Genomic DNA, 19,962 nt, shown 5'->3' with positions numbered 1-19,962 from the left:
CACCGCATCCCATGACCTGACGTTTTTGACCTCAATGGTTTTAAATGCGTGTGATTAGCAATTGGGTATTTTCCTCAGTTGGTCAGTTGTCACATATTTTGTTTGGTGGATTTTGTCTGGACAGGTGGTTGAAATATTAGCTGCTCTCAATTTGCTTGCAATGTGTGATTTCCAAAGTATAATTTTTGGTTAAGAATCCCGAGATCATCTTACTTTCATCTGCTTTACGATCAAGCTGAAATTCAGTATAATCATGGCAACTGCAGCAAAATTAAGGTAATGTTTATGGCAAGACTTTTTAGATCGTATTGGTTTCAGACTGCATCTATTTCGTGACAAAACTACTGTCTGTCGATGGCAAGATCAAGATCGACTGGGCATGCTGGATGCTGTCTGTGTAATTTAAATTCATAGATTTATTTTTGTTACTTGTGTTGGCACCCCTTGTGTTCAAGTTATAAGTTGGTAGATTATCCAATTATAATTGTTTTGATTTGTTTAGAATGATCAAATTGAAAGTTTAGTTTAGCATTATGATTATGAATGACCTTCTTGATAAGTTTTTCTTTTTGGAAAAACAAACTGGAAAAACCTCACGATTTTGATTTTGATTAATCATGTTAATGAAGAAGATTAAACATAAAATAATGTTATAGTTGGTTGGTAAAAACAAAATTCATCTCTCTGCTGATGCTAGTTGCGATAGCGTAACCCTCCTCCCGACGGCGGAGCCGCCGTCGGGAGGACGGTTACGTTAACGCAACTATGCTAATGCTTGGTTGTTTGTTTGTTTTTGTGGTTTTTTTTACAATCTCTTTATCAATGATGAGGTTGCAAACGATGACTTGAGTTGAGCTAGACAGACCCAGTAACTGGGGTGCTGTCCTCTTTTTTTTTTAAATTTTGTCAATATCATTAATAATACCACCGATAAAAAAAAATCGAAAAAAAGGGGTACAGCGCCCCAGCAGAGTTACTGGGTCTATAATAAGCTAGACCTACAGCGCCCCAGCAGAGTTACTGGGTCTAAGCTAGACCTACAGCGCCCCAGCAGAGTTACTGGGTCTAGATAAGCTAGACCTACAGCGCCCCAGCAGAGTTACTGGGTCTATAAGCTAGACCTACAGCGCCCCAGCAGAGTTACTGGGTCTATAAGCTAGACCTACAGCGCCCCAGCAGAGTTACTGGGTCTAAGCTAGACCCTTAGTACTTGGATGCTGTACTCCATTTGAAAAGAAACTGACTATGTGAACATCTGCAGTTCCTACTCCCCTGCACAAACCACAGATGTCATTGTCAAATCAAATTTTTCAAGGAGTACAACACAACGCTCAAGTTGCTGTTACTTAGATTTGCATCTGGATAAAGAATATTTATTTTGGTTTTTACCCATACATCGATGTGTGTTAGCACTGTATACTCAGTACTTTACCCTAGGTCTGTGAATACAAATCACAGGCATGTTACTCGGGTGGGATTCAAACCCATGAACTTTGCAATTCTAGAGCAGTGTGTTACCAACTAGACCACCGACATTGCCCGGTGGCTAGAGGCAGTTAGAAACCTATGTTTTAGCAAACGATTTAATAGATGTTAAATTTGCATCGGGGATAAAGATTGTGTCTGTATTTTTATTTTCGTTCCAGAATGGGACATCTGAGGAAGGAGAATAACAAACTTGAACAAGATATTGCAGACATGGAAAGCATCCTCAATCATCAGAAAACCCGGCTTGCTAGTGACCCATCCATAAGAAGTCAAATAAGGTAATATTCTCAACAACAAAACCGACCAAAGGTTTCCAGCATGATTGATTCAAGCAAGAAAAACGAGTTTTAAAACAGGATCGAGTCACCATGAAACTGCCCTGATGAAAATTGTAACTGGATAAAAATAAAAAGTAGTTAATGGCCTGACGTTTCGACCCTAGAAGAGTCTTTCTCGGGGTCGAAACGTCAGGCCATTAACTATTTTTTGCATTTATACCCTCGGTCCATTTGGTTGGTAAAGTTGATTGCAACAGCTAATTCTATTTTCTCTGGATAAAAGTAGAAAGGTTTCTAAAACAATCTTTTTAGTTTAAGCGTGAAACTTTCCAATAAAGTTACTAAAGGATAATCAGGTTTCAGTTTTTGACTCCGCTGCCTTTTGCCTCTGTGGACCATGGTTGGAATCCCACATCAGACTGGGGCCTTGCATGTGGATGAGGTTTTCAGTCCCTACATGTACCTGATTGCGTGGATTTCCCCCTTTGGGGTTTTCCTCCCTAATCTAAAAGCAAAGTTTCTTGTCATTTCAAGTTATTGGCGCTAATTGTGCTCTGAGTTGTGTAGGTAATAAATAAATAAAACATTCACTATTTTCTAGCAAAGCCACCGGTACCTCCAAGTGGCTTTCAGGGGCCAAAGGTCAACTATCGGGCTACCGAACGCACAAGGCTCTCCCTCAGAATCACGATCTCTTTGAGAAGAATTTCAAGGACTCCACCAAGTCAATACCACGCTCAAGAAGTGCAGGGGACGTCAACGGCAAACGAGGCAGGACTCAAAGTTACACGGGGATCTCACACAGTAGAGAAGAGTTGGTGGTTGATGAGACAACGTCGAAAGGGGAGGACAGAATGAAAGTTTCTGGTAGCCGAGAGACTTTGAAGGCAGCATCGAGGGTCAAATCGGCACCTGTGTCACAGAATACCTCTAGCAACAAGGGTAGGGATGCACATCATCAGAGAGCCCTGTCACATCAAGGAGGGGTAAAGGTCAACTCACTTGTGGGTCAGAGGTCAAGTAGAAGCAATAGTATGACACATTCCTCAGGTAAGCATTGTAGTACAGTAGGTCTATTATGTACAACAAAATTCAAGTAATAAATCACAAGGGATACTAACTGGGTAGATTTTAAACAATTTTGGTTTTGAACAAAGAAAAACTGACTGGAGCAGGACTTGAACCCACGACTTCCGGATTAATGTTCAGGCAGAGGTGGCTTCTGACTGAGATCCCGACCAAAGATAATGACAAAAAGGAAGTTTCTAGAGGGCTAGAACGTTGATCCAGAGGTTATTGGCTCTTTTCAAGTCCTGCTCCAGTACATTTTTCTTTGCTCAAAACCCAAACTGTGTGAGATAATTCTAGAAAAGTTCTTCGCTTTAGCAAAAAAAAACATAGCCTGTGAATGTTTTTTTTATTGCTTTAATAGTTTATGGTGAGTTGATTATGAACAAGAATCTCCCTCCACAGTTAAAACAATCGAACGGTTAAAAAAAAACAAAGGTTTACTTTGCCTTTAAGCCTTATTAATGTTTTCTACTTGTTGTTATGATTTGTAGGTAAACCCTTGGGTAGCGGAGAGAGGAAGGTTTCATTTGATCTGAGTGATGAAGAAGAGTCTGTCTTAGGATTTACAGATGATCCAACGCTAATCCACAGAGAAGCCATCATTAGGACGTCAGCGAGGGATAAGCCCATTGGACACTCTGTTAAGACTCAAGACACTGGATCTTACTCTGAGCGGATAGCCCACCTCAAAGCCAAAGTCATCGCTAAAGCTAGTGCTAACCTTAAACCTGACCTCTTGACGAAACTCAGCAAGGAAAAACAAGCTCAACACACAAATACTGTTTCAAGGACGCAGTCCCCAAATACAGAAAGGAATAATACAAACACAGCCAGATCTTCTGGACGTAACTCTAGCAGATCTTCAGAACCCATTCGGAATAAGAAACCTGAGGATAGATTACCAAAGAATAAAGCTGTTGCTAAAGAAAGTATGAGAAAAAGAGCGTCTCAACAAAAAGTGATGATTAAGAAAGACCAGCGAGGAACCACCCACGTCCAGCATGAAGTTGTTCCTGATATTAACTATGAGGTAGAGACACCTCTAGATGCTTCAGTTGAATTGTGGCTGTCTTCTCTTAATCTTGAGGATCTGAGGAATTGTAGAAATGCTTTCAGACGTAATAACGTCACCATGGAAACTCTTGTTATTCTCAGGGAAACCGACCTTATACAGATGGGTATAACGACGGAGAAATCTATCCATGAGATTACCCAAGGAGTTAAAAAAGTTAACCAAATGCAGAAATCTTCACCAAGAACAGTCAATAGCAATGATGAAGGGACGTCTGAAAACAGTTTGTCATATTTCTTTTATGAAGGTCAACATGTAGATGATGGTAAGTTGGGAGAGTCTCTTGCCATGAAGAATAGCTCACCACCATCTACAAGTTCCACTCCGGTAGTTTCCTCAGCAAAGTTTTCTGATGACCCCCATATACAAAACCAAAACTTTACCACGCCAAAAATAAGCAATAATGCCAAAAGTTCTAACAAAACAGATTCCCAAGAGTACTCTGTCTTTGAGGAGGACCAAAGAGTTGACTCGACAGAAAACTTTGTTTCAAGTGGGGACAATCGGGAAGATGTCAGCGCTAAAAACTCTGGAAATCCAAAAGATTTCAAAGTGGTCCAAGTGAAACGCAGCAAGACCCTGTCAGCTAATGTCGTCAATAGGACTCTAACCTCAGGTAAAAAACAAATTTAATTGTCTTGTTTTACTCATTTCTTAAAAGCCACAGCACTTCAGTAAGTAATATTTGAAGGGAAGCTTTCTACTATCATTCTCTTCAAACTGTGTAAGTTTAATGTAAATCTGTCGACATTTTGAAAAAGTACCCGAATCCTTTAATTTAAAAGATAAATGTTTGCGTTTACAATGAAGAAAACCAACTTCAACCAAGGTTTGTACAAGCAGGTCAGCACAGTCTAAACAAAGGATGGTATCGAGTCAGTGCTGTAGTGTGACAAAAAGCCATCAGTCCACTACCAACTCAGTTGAGTGTTAAGATAACCTTTTGTTCTGATGCTTCACGATAGATCCATTCTAATTTGAGGGCCCTTTTTTGTTGTAAAGCAACTCCTAACTATCTGTAATGTAATAAGTGAATGTTTCAGGCTATTGACCCCTTGCATGCACGTCACACGCGGTGACTGTGCCACGCTCGTCATTTTGGTTGGCATTAGGTTTAGGTGTAAACGCCGCGTTGCCTAAAATGCGCTCTTCACTGAATAACACACAGTGGCATTGCCCACCAGTATGGTGGTTCCAAGATTATTCTGATGATGTCGTCAGGTGAATAAGGTCAATAGGAAAAGACATTCTGATAGAGTAGAACTGCAGTGCTACTAGGCTTGTGGTCTGGTGAAGATCTTACAATTTAACCCCCCTAATTTCTGTAGTTTTTCAAACCAACAGTAAACCATTCATTTTGTCTAAATTATTTTTGTGCTATTTCCCACCCATTGTTAGGTGTCCAGTCTGCGATGACAAAGCTTAAGCAGAAACAAGAACAAGAGCTCAGCGCCCAGAAACGTCAAGACCGACTGAGAAAGGCCAAGAAAGCGGAACGAGACAAGATGGCCGAGCAACATGCTAAGCGTTTAAGAGAACGAGAACAAGAGAGGCTAGAACAGATGCACTTAGAGGAGGGGGAGGAGAATGAGGGCGGAGATGAAGAGTCGTCCCCCGAAGCTTCTGCAACTTTCCGTTCTCAAGATGAAGGAAGAGATGGCAGCTTGCCCATGAAAATTAGTATACAAGGTTAGTCCATATTGAACTTACAACTTATTCGTGATCCCTTTTTATCATTTTTAGCAGATGCCAAAATGACTGAGGACACAGCACCAAAATAATTTTCAAAGGGGTAGGTTGCAAACGAAGGTGGATGATATTGACTGGTCGGACAGTAGGAGGGTTGACTGTGCCCTGTGTAGAGGCAGGCTGGCCAACATGTAGTTTATCATTCAAACCACCCAGTGGACAATGTTGAGTGGTCATTTTGTAGGAGGGCTAATGGAAATAATGTATCCTTATATCAAGTGTCCTTAAATTGTCCAGACTTCTTCTCACATTTTACGATATTTTTAATTTCTCTATATTTTAGGCGGTGCTCTTCTGAATGCTAACAAGCCACGTGACCCAAATACCACTTTGTCATCATCAGATGAAATATCCACTGTCCAATATCCAAAAGGCACGCCGGAGGAAAGACTGAAAGACTTGGAATTAAATGTAAGATTTAATCCTGGACTTAATAGGGTACTGGTTAGTAGTTTGGGAGTGGGATTAAAAGTACAGCATACTATTTTTGCATAAATGATTACATCCACCTGAATTTAACGGTTAAAATAATCGCTCTATCTACAACTCCGGTGATTTAAAGGAAAGGTGCATGTTTGGTAATCGCTCTATCTACAACTCAGGTGATTTAAAGGAAAGGTGCATGTTTGGTAATCGCTCTATCTACAACTCAGGTGATTTAAAGGAAAGGTGCATGTTTGGTAATCGCTCTATCTACAATTCAGGTGATTTAAAGGAAAGGTGCATGTTTGGTAATCGCTCTATCTACAACTCAGGTGATTTAAAGGAAAGGTGGATGTTTGGTAACCGCTCTATCTACAACTCAGGTGATTTAAAGGAAAGGTGGATGTTTGGTAATCGCTCTTAAAATGAATGGCAATAGGAACCGACATGGTTAGAAGTACAGCAGTTTTCGAAAGTATAAAGCATTTTCAGATTCAACTCACTTTGGAGATATGGGGTAAAACATCCCCAAAATGTGGAATCTCAGAAGCGTTTCTGTCCGATACGTTTCTCGGATTGTGTATTCCAAGCGTGGATTTTGCCTTCCTGCATTGACATAACCGCTGCGGAAGTTTTTTGCAATATCTCAAAAGCAGTACCTACCTTTCGAAATAAACTGTTCAAAGGTTAGTTTTATTCTATTTATCGAAACTTATATCGGATTGAAACAATCGGACGGTTCCAAAAAGCAATGGTACCATTCCCTTTAAAAAGATTGTGAGGGTCAGAGATGGAACAGAGGAGCTCGGGGGGCAAAGACTCAAAATCGATAATCAAAACTTTGTTTCTTCTAAAGATCCAAGGTGTTCAAGACAGAGATTCTCCAACGACTTCTCCTGTTCAAGTGGAACTCCTCCAGCAACAGCTCACGTCCCTCAAGAGGGATCTTGCAGCCGCAGCCAGGGCAACTTCAGCATCTGCCGACCCGGTACGCACAGCCAGCAGACCACAGAGCGCCACCAAGAGTTCAGGACCTGCCAGGGGCGTATACAGCTCGATGTCAAAGAATGAATTGATGAAGGAGGTTCGGAAACAGAAGGAGCAGCACAAGAAACAAATCAGGTAAAGATTTTTAAAACCTATAGGAAACTGAGTGGGTAAATTTTAAATGATTTGGGTATTAACCAAAAATAATTACTGAAGCAGGACTTGAACCAACAACCTCCGGACTAACATACTGGAGGTCTACCAATTGAGCTATCTAGCCATATTTTGGGGGTCTCCTTATTAGTAATGGAATCAATGTGTGGTGAAGAGGTTTTCAACTGGTGGTTTAATCCCAACGAGGCCTGGTTCTTGATAATTTTACTGAGACGAAGTCGAGGTAAATTATCAAGAACCAGGCCTCGGTGGGTTTAAACCACTAGTTGAAAACCGATTCAACACACTTTGATTCCCATTCATAAAAACCTTTTCGGTCATAAACATCAACACTTTTTGGTCAAAAAGTAAAATAAATGCCAAAATGATAATTGTTCAATGATTTCTTTCAACACAACACCCCTCCAGCTATGAAATGGTAAAGCCCTCCACCTCCCTCGGGTAAACAACTCCTTATAAGGGAATGCTGTGCGCGTATCGCGTGATGTGGCACAACTGTTTCAGCCAGTTGCTCTCGACCAATAGGAATGAAGAAACTGTCTTATAAGAATAGGTGCAAGCTCGCGTGTCACACCCATGTTTCAACACCCTTTACTGGTCATAAACACAGGTTTATACACACCAACGTGATGCGCTCTCCACCACTAGGAATAGCAAAACTGTCTGAGGTATTTATGAATAAATATTTTAGTTATGGGGTGCCCGTCAGTAGGTGCTGCTGTGTGGCCAGGGATCACACCCAAGTTTACAATACAACCTGGGAAGCAGCAGCAAGGGGATTTATAAGGGGATGCAATTTTTTTTTAAACACAAGGGAAACCGACTGGGTAATTTAAATAATTTTGGGTTGTAAAAAGAAAAGTTGACTGGTGTAATTCAGCAGATGCCGCTATTAGTAAATTTCAAAACCATTACTTATCTGAACTGAACCGATTATTTGATGTGTTTTTATATTCCCATCAGATTAATGGAATCTGAGTTGAGTCGTCTGAAGCATAGAGACCCAGTCAGGAATTGTGAACTGCCTGAGGATGATATACACTATCGGGAATCAGGTATGAAGTCCTTAAACACTTCCACGTCTTTATTCAAAAAAGAATTGTAGCTTGCCTCCCGCCGTCTCTCTGAATCTGAATTATATAGTCAGCAAACTTTGACTTTGAAGAGAAGAAAAGATCTGGGTTGATATTCATGTCGGCCATGCAACTGACTGCAAAAAGTTGAGGGTGCTCTAAAATTGTTTCGCAGGGTAACAAAAAACCATTCACCACAAACCAATTTAAACAAATTTAGTGAATATTGACATCATGCCACGTTGAGTTGTTAATCAAATTTTATTATTCTTGTGACGAGGTGTTAGAGCAGAAGCCAAAGTGGTGCGCTCATGTGATGAGACAGGGAGGCCTACCTGGCGCAGATATAGATAGTCTGCCTACAGGTACATATCGAGACAGAGGCTGCCCTAAGCTGTTCTGAATAGACAATGTGACAAAGTGGAGTGGTAAAAGCGTAGGAGAGCTCAGAAGAGCAGCAATTGAAAGAGACCAGGTGATGGCGGTGACTCCAGGAGTGCGCCCTCATTTCAATGTGAGGTTGAGGCGGCCACGAATGCAAGTCTTTGATGATGATTATTCTTTGTTATTGTCTGTTTAGATACCATCGGGGAGGGCACCTTCTCACATGTATTCCATGGTTACTTCAATGGGTCAGAGGTCGCAATTAAAAGACTGAAAATCCCCCTAGCTGCATCAGATCACAACTATTTCGCCGAAGAGGTGAGACACTTCTAAAACTGACCTAGTTAACACAGTTGTTAAATCTGTTTTGGGGTTGGGAATAAACTATTTGATGATACTTTTTTTTCTATTCAAGGATGGCTTGGATATTGCCAGAACATCACTTGAACATATTGTGAATTTTCCATGTTTTTATGCATCCTTGATTACTATAGTTTTGAGGGATGCATGTTTGGGTCGAGTGTAGTGTGTTGTTAGGGAGCATTCAGAATTGTCAATGTTCAAATATTCTAACTTGGGAAAACCACCACCATTATTGGGCAAGGATATACTAACAAAGAAAAAACAAGACAAAATACCAAGCTGGATAAGATCGTCAATTTTTTTTTAAACTGCTGATGTTGGAGACCTTTGATCTAAAATAACTGGTTCATTTGAGGCATTACTTTGTACTTCAGTGTATAGAGTATGAAGCCATTCAATATTTCAAAAGTTTTATTTGGCTGTTCGGAATGGAGCCTGGCCCCAAGTGGGAACACATTTTCCTGAGATTTTAACGGAATTTGTTTTTGATGTAACTTGTAGGTGAGCTTACTGCATGAGTTGCGGCATCCACGTGTGGTTTTACTTCTTGGGGTGTGTACATCCGGTCAGTTACCCCTCATGGTTCTGGAGTTCATGGCCGGAGGGAGTCTGTATGCAAGAATCCATGATAAGTCAAGGTACAAGACCCACATGTATTTCAAGAGGCTCAATGGTTATCAGGGGGGTTTATGGTCAAGACCAAGGGGGACCCAGGGAGGCCTTATCTTTTAGAGTTAGGAGGTTAGGTTTAGAGGGGAGGGCACCATTATCAAAAGCTTTGGTAGAAAGGCGTGGGGGTCTTCCACAACACCTATATCAAGTAGAGGTTCAGGGTGAACCATTTCCTTTACTCAAGGGTAGTCCAGGGGGAATCTATGGTCAACACCAATGGGGGCAGTCTATGGTCAACACCAATGGGGGCAGTCTATGGTCGACACCAATGGGGGCAGTCTATGGTCAACACCAATGGGGGCAGTCTATGGTCAACACCAATGGGGGCAGTCTATGGTCAACACCAATGGGGGCAGTCTATGGTCGACACCAATGGGGGCAGTCTATGGTCGACACCAATGGGGGCAGTCTATGGTCGACACCAATGGGGGCAGTCTATGGTCGACACCAATGGGGGCAGTCTATGGTCGACACCAATGGGGGCACAGGGAGACTTGGTAGGCATGATCTGCTAGATTTAGGAAGTTGGGGGTTGGTAATAATGTAGGTAGGGCACCATCTTCAAAAACACTGGTAACACAGCAAATATGGGGTTGTCCACAGCACCTATATAGAGGTTCAGGGGTCATCTTATTATCCAAAGTTGGTATCAATCTTTATAAAATGCAAGATTCTATAATTAGTGTCTTCCATTGAGCTGTGTACAAATGGTACCTGCCGGAAGTCCAGTCTCTGTGTCTGTTACGCATACGTGAGCGGACCAATTCATCTTGAGCAGACCAATTCATCTTACTTTATAACTAGCAATACTTTATATCTACTTCCACTACACAGAGAATACCTGGACCACATCGCATACTACCAGATCTCACGAGATATCGCTCTAGGAATGAACTATCTACACCGCCATCGTCCCCAAGTCCTTCATCTTGACATGAAGTCTATGAACATTCTACTTGGTTCTCATGGACGGGCAAAGATAGGTGACTTTGGCTTCGCTAAACTCAGGTATAAACAAAATGCTACATGTACCAGCTGCCTTAGAGACACTGGACACTATTGGTAATTGTCATACCAGTCTTGGTGTATCTCAACATAAAATAAGAAAGCTGTGAAAATTTGAGCTCAAGATGCGAGATAATAATGGGAAAAAAAGACTCTTGTCACACAAAGTTGTGTGCTTTCAGATGCTTTATTTCAAGACCTCAAATTGTAAATCTTAGGTCTCGAAATCAAATCTTCAGAGGGTGCCGTTTCTCACAATGTTTTAAACTATCAACCTCTCCCCATTACTCTTTACCAAGAAAGGTTTTATGCTAACAATTATTCTGAGTAATTGCCAATAGTGTCCACTGCCTTTAAAGGGTAACGGTACTTTTTGTATGACACATAACACATTGTTTACAGATTAACATTAAACTTGCATGGTTTGAAGATAATGAGGGAAGAAAGCTTCCCTTAAAATATTACTTGCTGAGATGCTGTAGTTTTTGAGAAATGAAAAAAAAAAAAATGTCACAGAAATGATTTGTGTATAGAGATAAGACAAATTAATTTATGCGACTCTCCTAAAAACAGTGCGCTGTGGTTGTCAGTTTTTCTCTCAAAAAATTGATGAACAAAGGGACATTTCTACAGGTAAATTATATTACATACTTATTCATTTACAGTGAGTAGGTATTCATGTCATGTCCAAAATAAACACAATAACGTCACAGCATTTGTAGGGCATCTCTGATGTAGTAGAAGGTGAATTATTTTGTTGCTTTCTTTACAGACATGAAGCTGAGGCAGTGCAGAAAGGAAAAATCCAAGGCACACCGGCTTGGATGGCGCCAGAGTTGATGGAAAATACTTCATCTAGTATCACAGACAAGGTATTATCAGACACCTCCTTCTGAAAACATGTCCATCGTCAGAGTATCAATATATTTTTGTAATCTCATGATATCGATTCTTGAGAAATAGCATTAGCTGTTGCAAAATGCTTACCAACCAAAAGGACCTGTAGTAGGGTGTCATGGCCGAGAGGACAAGAGCACCGAACTCAAGCTCTGGTGCTTCTGTTCAGCAGAGTGTGGGTTCAAATCCCGGTCATGACACTTATGTCCCTGAGCAAGACACTTAACTATAATTGCTTCTCTCCACCCAGGGGTAAATGGGTACCTGTGAGGGCAGAGATGGTTCTTGTGATTGATTTAGCCGAGTAGCGCATATTAATGTTGCACAGGCTGCATAGTCCCACCAGGGAGCTGAGATGGTTTAAGGAGTGAATTAAGGCCCAGTGACCAGGGGTAATAATGTGAAGCGCTTTGGGACGCCCTCCGGGTGTCAAAAGCGCTATATAAAACCGCGCTATTAATATTATTATTAGTAGTAGTAGTAGTAGTAGTAGTATAAACATGATGAATGCAAAGTCTTTCTCGAAGGCTTAGATATCAAGTCTAAGTGAAAATATGGGATTTGTAATTTTCAGGGAGAAAGAATGAGTTGGTTTCCAATCAGGAAGCTTTTAAATTAGGGGTAAGCTTTTGCTAATAGTTACAAGAGAGGGTGAGCACCCATACATGATTCTGAATGGATGTTTATGGAACAATGGTACCAGGGTCTGCTCATCTGGAGGTTGCTATGCAAAAGCTTGCCCCGAACCATTTGACATAGCAACTGTCTCTGTAGTCTTATGAGGAAGCCCAATGTAAGCGGTACATTGTAACTAAGCAAGTCATTGTTCCAGACATTATTCAAATCTAACTCGCAAATGGCCTATCATAAGCCAGTATTCAGTGAATAAGCCATTATTCAGTGAGTAAGCCATTATTCAGTGAGTAAGCCATTATTTAGTGAATAAGCCTGTATTCAGTGAGTAAGCCATTATTTAGTGAATAAGCCAGTATTCAGTGAGTAAGCCATTATTTAGTGAATAAGCCTGATATGAACATGCTCAATGTCTGTCCTGACAAATCATGAACATTTTTTTGCTGTTCACTCCACAATTCTTACCACTATACGTCACAAAATTGTCACAGCTGGTTTGTATTGTATATTAAAGGATTTGGGTACTTTTTCAAAATGTCCATAGATTTACATTAAACTTACAGGGTTTGAAGATAATGATAGTGGAAAGCTTCCCTTCAAATCTTACTTACTGAGGTGCTGTAGTTTTTGAGAAATGAGTAAAACAATGTCATGAAAATACGTTTGTAAAAGACGAAAATTATTTTCATGACATTGTTTTACTCATTTACTAAAAACTACAGCACCTCAGCACGTAATATTTTCAGGGAAGCTTTCTACTATCATTATCTTCAAACTGTGTAAGTTAAGTGTAAATCTGTGGACATTGTGTTTTTTTGTCCTACAAAAGTTACGTAGACCCTTTAAAGGGAAGTTAAAAGGTTCTAAAATGATTGGCAATGAAAATTTACTTGATTAGAAGTGCAGCAGCTTTCGATAGTAGAATATTGGTAGATATGTGCGTAATATTTTTTAATAGTTATTTAATACTAATTGGTTTTCTGATATATTTTGTTCTGACCTAGGTTGACGTGTACAGTTTTGGCATAATTCTATGGGAGATGCTGACATGTGAACAACCATTCAGTGGACTCTCTGTATTTCAGGTAAGCAAATTCACTAACAAACAATAAGCATGATTAGTCCATTGAGCATATAAAGACAAAGTATAACTGAACCCTTAAGTATACCCTAAACCATTGTCCAATTTCACGAAGCATGTAAGCATACAAAGTTGCTTAACTATGACATAATTATTTGACCACTCAAGCATGAAAACAGTTTTCTTACAAAACAGGATGAATATGTTCAGATATAAATTTTACAAAAATGTTCATATTATCTCCGTTTGAATTTCATTTTAGAGCAAAATAAGAAATGCAAACTTTTATCCGTTTCATATAAATACAAAATCAATGAGATCCGTTTCTAAACTTCCAGGTTTTTTATCTTGCTTAAAGCCATTGGACCCTTTCGGTTCATAAAAAAAAAAAAAAAAAAAAGATTTACAAACAACTTACAGGGTTTACAGAAGGCAATGGTGAAAGACTTCTCTTGAAATATTATTCCATGAAATGCTTTACTTTTTGAGAAAACAGCAAAACAATATAAATTCTCGTTAACAAGAATTACGGATTTATTTGAAACACATGTCATGACATGGTGAAACGTGCGGAAACAAGGGTGGGTTTTTCCGTTGTTTTCTCCCGACTCCGATGACCGATTGAGCCTAAATTTTCACAGGTTTGTTATTTGATATAGAAGTTGTGGTACACAAAGTGTGGGCCTTGGACAACACTGTTTACCGAAAGGGTCTAATGGCTTTAAGTGTGATCTGAAAACATACACTGGCATATGACACTCATGTAGGCAACTCAAGTATTTCCACTCATTTTGGAAGGAATTCGAAATAGCATTCTAAATGCTTGTTTTATACCACAATTCAAATTTGTGAACATTACAAAACACAAATGGAAACCCTGCATTTGAGACACACCAGTCACACAACATCAAAATGATGACTTGATCTTGAAGATGTCCTGAGTTGAGTGAATCTTTGTCTTGTAGGTCTTGGAGAAGGTTCAGCAGAAGAAACGTCCAGAGATACCTCAGACCTGCCCTGAACCTCTGAAACATCTCATCAAGTCTTGCTGGGACCATAAACCCAATAAAAGACCTTCTTTCAAGGTACGTACCCCCTCTTGTGGTCTATTACTTTATTTACTGCTCATATCAGAGCAAAAAATGGCAAGAAAGCACCGTGTGAAAAGTTTACACATTGGTTTTTGCTTGTAATATTTTTATGCTAAGCAATACTTCTCTGTGCTTACAAACTTTATGAAAATTGTACTAAGTGTCTAAATTGCTATGGAGGCATATTTGGTCATTAATCATGATAAATCCGACCGCAAAACTAGGGCAGTGTCTTTCCTCCCTCTTTTGAAAGAAATTTTGAAAGCAACGGAATATGAAAATAAGAGCTCTATTTAGAAATCATAAGCTTTAATAGATGTTAAGTTTGCAACGGAGATAAAGAATATTAATTTGAGAATATAGGATTCAAACTGCCTCTAGCTACCAGGCAATCTCAGTGGTCTAGTTGGTAAGAATTGCAAAGGTCGTGGGTTGGAATCCCACTCAAGTATTATGCCTGGGTTGTTCGTTTCACAGAACTCGTGAAAGTACTGAGTATACAGTGCTAATACACATCGGTGTAAGGGTCAAAACCAAACTGAATAATCATTAGTTTGCTAGAGTGAAATTATATCTCCACGTTAAACTGTGTTCATTATTATCGTACAATTTTCTTGCACAGGACATCTTGATAGCTCTAGAAGCTCTCTCCTTCCCACCGGAGTGGAGATCCCTCCTCTCAGCTGCAAACATCCCCCGCGAGGCAATGGAAGATCCCACATCCGCCCGTTCCATTATCGCCCTGGTCAATGGGTCGGTGCAGATGACGCAGCGAGAGCTAGACAAACTGGCATTGGCAACACATGAGAGGGCAGCAGAGATTGGCGCTGAAGGAAGAGAAAACAAAACTGAAGTACAAGCTTCGGAGAGACGAGAATCATTGTCTGATTCGAGCACCGTTAGTGATAATGACATAGACGAAGACAGTCTCGAAGATTGGTCCAACCAAAAGTTTGACCAAAGACCAGATGATGAAAGTAAGCTTGAATCAAGCCGCAGACTGAAATCTCCTGAAGGGATTGAAGACCGGCAACTTCCTACCCATCCCAAGGACTTAATGAGATCGCCACGGCAACACAAAGATGCAGTACCCAGTACCAGTAGGCATGGAGTACCTCCTCCTCCCCCTCCCCCAGTTGAACAATTCCTTGAGACTCTGGCTGCGTGGGAAACCAAACGAACAAAGCCTCCAAACACCTCAACGAGAAATCCAGAACAGAAGCTAGTACCTCCGAGCAGACACAGACAAGAGATCGGCCGCGCTAGTCTGGAGCCGAGCATGTTCCTAGCACAAAGGAAAACATTGAAGGCTACAGAGGCTGGGCCCCATCCTAGCCAGTTACCTAATCTAGTGGATCTTGATGAGCATAGAATAACCAGTATTGCTGAAATACTCAAAAAGGTTAGACCATGAGTTTCTTTTCTTATATATAAGGCCCCAATTTTATAGACGATGTGACCTGTGACATCACATGTTTACAAAAGAGCCACCAAGCCTGGACTTTCTACAGGCGAGATGTGTACACAGCCTAATGGGAGAAAACATAAAATCTTATATTTTATTGAGATTGCACCGACTCATTTTTATCAACTTTTGATATGATGAAATGGGTCTCAAAACTTGTTCAAACACTTATTGTAAACAAAGGTCACATGGTATATAGCTGCTTAAGCACATAAATTAGCTAAGCAAAACAATTGTGCTTACCAGGATAGGCTACCAACAAGTCACTTATTCATATTTACCATTGGTTTCCTACTACTTTTTGTTTTATGGTCAAAATAGGTTAAGCATTATTTTTTTGCTTAAGCAGCTTTCTGTAACTGGCCAATTTTTTTAAAAGGGAACAAACGGCAGTTTTAGTATCTTTGTATCTGATTTTGTTTCTCATTCAATGTTTTTTTTTTTAATTTACAGGCGGTGGCTTCTCGGAGGAGTGCGTTGAGGGAGGATGTTCATAGCTTGGAACATCCAAGCAGTGAGTCTCTATGGTCTACAACCAGTGATGCCTGTTGACAGTAGGGCTCTTCCTTTAAGGGGGATACTCCACCTGGGCCCGATTTCATTATGGCTTCTAAAAGTATTGCATAACAGTTTTTGAATGCAAAGCTCAGGACTAGAATGCCATCTTTAAGAGGACAAGGCCTTTTTTTGTTTTTCAAAGGGCACTTCGATCTGTTGGAAAATGTTTAAGTCTATGAGAAACTTTTGACCCGGGCAACAGATGATGTGGCCACCATGGCCTCTTTGTATTTCCAGGCCTGAATGATTTACTGGAGATTGGTCATGACTTGCTGATCATACTTAGTAGTTTGGAAGAGGTCAAAGGTAAACTTGGAAGGCGGGTATTAAGGCCGTGTCCAAACGGCCACTTCGGCTACAGGTACAGCTAGATCTGCCAGCGTCTGCCAGTGTTGAAGAATAGGCAGAGGCGCATGATCTAGCCATTGCTGTAGCCAAAGTCGCCGTTTCGGTAACGGCCTTAGCATTATTCACAAGCCTCAAAGTGTAACATCAAATGTTCAGGCTACCAGGAGATCTTATTTTGACTGCCTTTATGTCGTTTTCTTGTATTAGTTAAATCCTTGTTGGGCTGTTCTTGTAAAAATTATGGCCGGCAATTTGAAAATGGGAGACCTAACAAAGTGAACCCTTTCACAATGTTTCTTTTTAGATCCTTCAGAATTGATTTATAAACCGTTTCATGAACATTCCTGCAGACCTCTTATTTTCTCAAGTTACTCTGTAGAATCAAAACATGACAACTGACCAAATATGGGATTAGATCAAAGTCAAATGGTCCTCATATGGATGGGAACCCAGCACCCTGGACACTCCAAAATTTTTACCTCAATATATCCGCCATTATAAAATGGAAGATCGTAAAGTCTGATTCTTTCTAAAATACTTCTTTTTAATTATGATATTCTCTAAATCTTTTTATAGATAATTATCACGAGTTTATGTCTTTAAAATGTATTTAATGAAACAAAATATTTATATCGGATCAGTATTCACTTTCCATGAGGAATTAACTTTTTCTGATGGTCCACAAACTAAAATTCTCATGTTGTTAATGTTTTCAGTAGAACGATGTGCATATAAATGTGTATATAAGAGAATCTTTTTAAAGGTTAATATAAATATGTATTGACATAAGAACAATTAGAATTAAAACAAATTACAAATAGAGAAAAAAAAACCTTGAAGAATTCTGTGTCTTTACTTCTTTATCCCCCCCCCCCCCCCATCATGAAGTCCCATAAGTAAAGGGATGGTGGATTTTACCAAGTATTCTTTGTGGGCTGACCATGGCGTCATTGCCGAGTGGTTTTAGAGCATCGAATTCAAGTTTTGTTGGTTAAAGTCATCGGAGTGTGGGTTCATACCCCGGTCATGACACTTGTGTCCTTAAGCAATATACTTTACTACAATTGTTTCTCTCCACTTGGGGATAAAGTACCTGTGAGGACAGAGGTTGCTATTGTGTTTAAAAAAGCCTTCGGAGCACCCTGGCAGCTCGGGGCTGTATACTCCCCAGGGAGCTGAGAAAGATTAAAGGAATGCCATTGGCCTAATGACCAGGGCACTATTATAAATGCAAAGTGAATTGAGACGGTTAATGGATCGGATGAGTTGGTCCATAAAAAGCGTTTGTAACCGTTTGTTATAAAATGCATATAGTTGGAAAGATGTTTTAAAAGTAGAATAAAATGATCCACACAAATTTGCCTCGAAATTGCGTGGTTTTCATTTCACTATGCGAACTAAAACGGTCGGCCATTTATGGGAGTCAACAATTTTTTTAGTAATAAGAAGTATGCACGTGCGCACGTGCACAAGCAAAGAATCCCTGCTAAACCACAAAGAGTTAGGACTCGTCTTATCTCGAGTAGGTATGCATGCTACAGTGCTGGGTTGGGACTCGTCCTAAGTCATAAGATTAATCCCAAGTTCGGAAGAGTTTTGTGAAATCGACGGCAGGAAATACATTTGAAGTACATGTAAGCACGGACTTGCCCTGCTTCGGTAAGGGCCAATGCATTGCTGACGGTAAGCAGAGCGATGACAATGGGGCCCAGATCTGCAGCAGATAGGGATCATGCACATGCTGCTCACAAAAACAAAATTATTTTACCAACACAACTAAGAAACTTTAATAGGTGTTAAATTTGCATCGGGAATAAAGAATACTCATTTTGGTTTTTACCATATACAGCGATGTCTGTTAGCACTATACTCAGTACTCACCAGAGTTCTGTGAACAGATTTTTACTCGGGTAAGAATGTTGACAAAAAAACATAAACATTGCAAACAAATATAACAATTGCGCATCCAATATTTGTGATATAATATTACTTCAACAAAGACGAGGGGTCAAGGTGGTAGGTCATATGATCTTCCATTTAATCATGTGACCTCATGATGATGGAAGAATGAAAATAAACACAAAAGAATTCAAAGTTTGTTTTCTCTCCTTTTTTTATTAAAATTTTTTCTGGCATTACATATTTGTTATTTACCTACAAAAAGATCATCGTTATGTATACAAACATTTCTTTGCACACCGTACTACACTATTAAAAGTAGATGAGCCATGTGAATTGTTGTTAATAAACCATCAATAAATAAATGAATACTGATCTGAAATAAACATTTTATTTCATTACTTTAAATATCATGTCTTCTATTTTTGAGTATGGTAGTGTTGGTTGCCAACACTACTCAAAAAGAGATATTCACATGGTGTTACCGCAAAACTCACTTAGTTATACTTCCACCATGCAAAGTTTCAAATCCTACAAACCAATAACAAGAAAGTGAGCTAATTTTTGTCGAAAGAAATTAAGCAGAAAGCCTTTCCCATTCCCTTTTAACAAAAGTTGTGGTATTTAATTTGTTTAAAGTTAAATTTTGTCAATTAAGTATTGCATTAGTAATACTGGTATGAAGTAGTCTTTTTATTCCAATCAACATGATTTTTATTTATAATTATCTTAATCTTTACCTGTAATTAAAGGACTAAGTTGCCTTGGATCGGACAAGTTGGTCCACAAAATGCATTTGCAACTGTTTGTTATGAAATGCACATGGTTGGAAAGATGTTTAAAAAAGTAGAATACGAAATTGCGTGGTTTTTCTTTTACTTTGCGAACTAACACGGTCAGCCATTAAATTTGACTCCCATAAATGGCCGACCGTGTGAGTCAACGAGGTAAAAGGAAAACCAGCCAATTTCGAGGCATGTTTGTGTGGATCATTGTATTCTACTTTTACAAAATCTTTCTACCCATATGCATTTGATAACAAATGGTTACAAACGCTTTTCAAAGACCCATTCGATCGATCCAAGGCAACGTGTTCCTTTATTAAACAGTATTAAAATCATTTGTTTAAGTCAAAAAGGTTTACCGGTAACTTCCTTCTCCAAAATAAAATACCCAGAAGTGTTAAAATAAATCAGATTTTTATGGTATTTGTTTTACCCAAACAACCATCAGTGTTATAAAAATATTTTC

The 19,962-nt window shown here is 39.6% G+C and overlaps 1 protein-coding gene across 1 annotated transcript; it reads left to right on the top strand.

Moving 5' to 3' along the window:
• The first annotated feature begins 116 nt into the window (after positions 1–116).
• Positions 117–17,596, top strand: LOC117293871 (dual specificity protein kinase splB-like). The gene is made up of 16 exons (XM_033776341.1): positions 117–276; positions 1,647–1,766; positions 2,368–2,816; positions 3,329–4,525; positions 5,308–5,598; positions 5,942–6,069; positions 6,938–7,203; positions 8,206–8,297; positions 8,896–9,017; positions 9,564–9,700; positions 10,569–10,742; positions 11,512–11,611; positions 13,274–13,354; positions 14,316–14,435; positions 15,064–15,843; positions 16,360–17,596. The coding sequence occupies exons 1-16, from the start codon at positions 254–256 to the stop codon at positions 16,456–16,458; spliced, it is 4,179 nt and encodes a 1,392-aa protein (XP_033632232.1). The 5' UTR covers positions 117–253; the 3' UTR covers positions 16,459–17,596.
• Positions 17,597–19,962: the final 2,366 nt, after the last annotated feature.

This window comes from Asterias rubens, chromosome 8, assembly GCF_902459465.1.
Source record: "Asterias rubens chromosome 8, eAstRub1.3, whole genome shotgun sequence".
Taxonomy (NCBI): domain Eukaryota; kingdom Metazoa; phylum Echinodermata; class Asteroidea; order Forcipulatida; family Asteriidae; genus Asterias; species Asterias rubens.
The sequence above is the reverse complement of the archived record's forward strand: the minus strand, read 5'-3'. Positions and strand labels throughout refer to the sequence as shown.

What these genes read in the sequence shown, in the direction of transcription:
- LOC117293871 (XM_033776341.1), top strand. Translation starts at nt 254, where the DNA reads ATGGCAACTGCAGCAAAATTAAG. An exon ending in TAGTATGACACATTCCTCAG is followed by an intron (nt 2,817 to 3,328) that starts GTAAGCATTGTA and finishes TATGATTTGTAG; the next exon opens with GTAAACCCTTGGGTAGCGGA. An exon ending in GTGGACTCTCTGTATTTCAG is followed by an intron (nt 13,355 to 14,315) that starts GTAAGCAAATTC and finishes TTTGTCTTGTAG; the next exon opens with GTCTTGGAGAAGGTTCAGCA.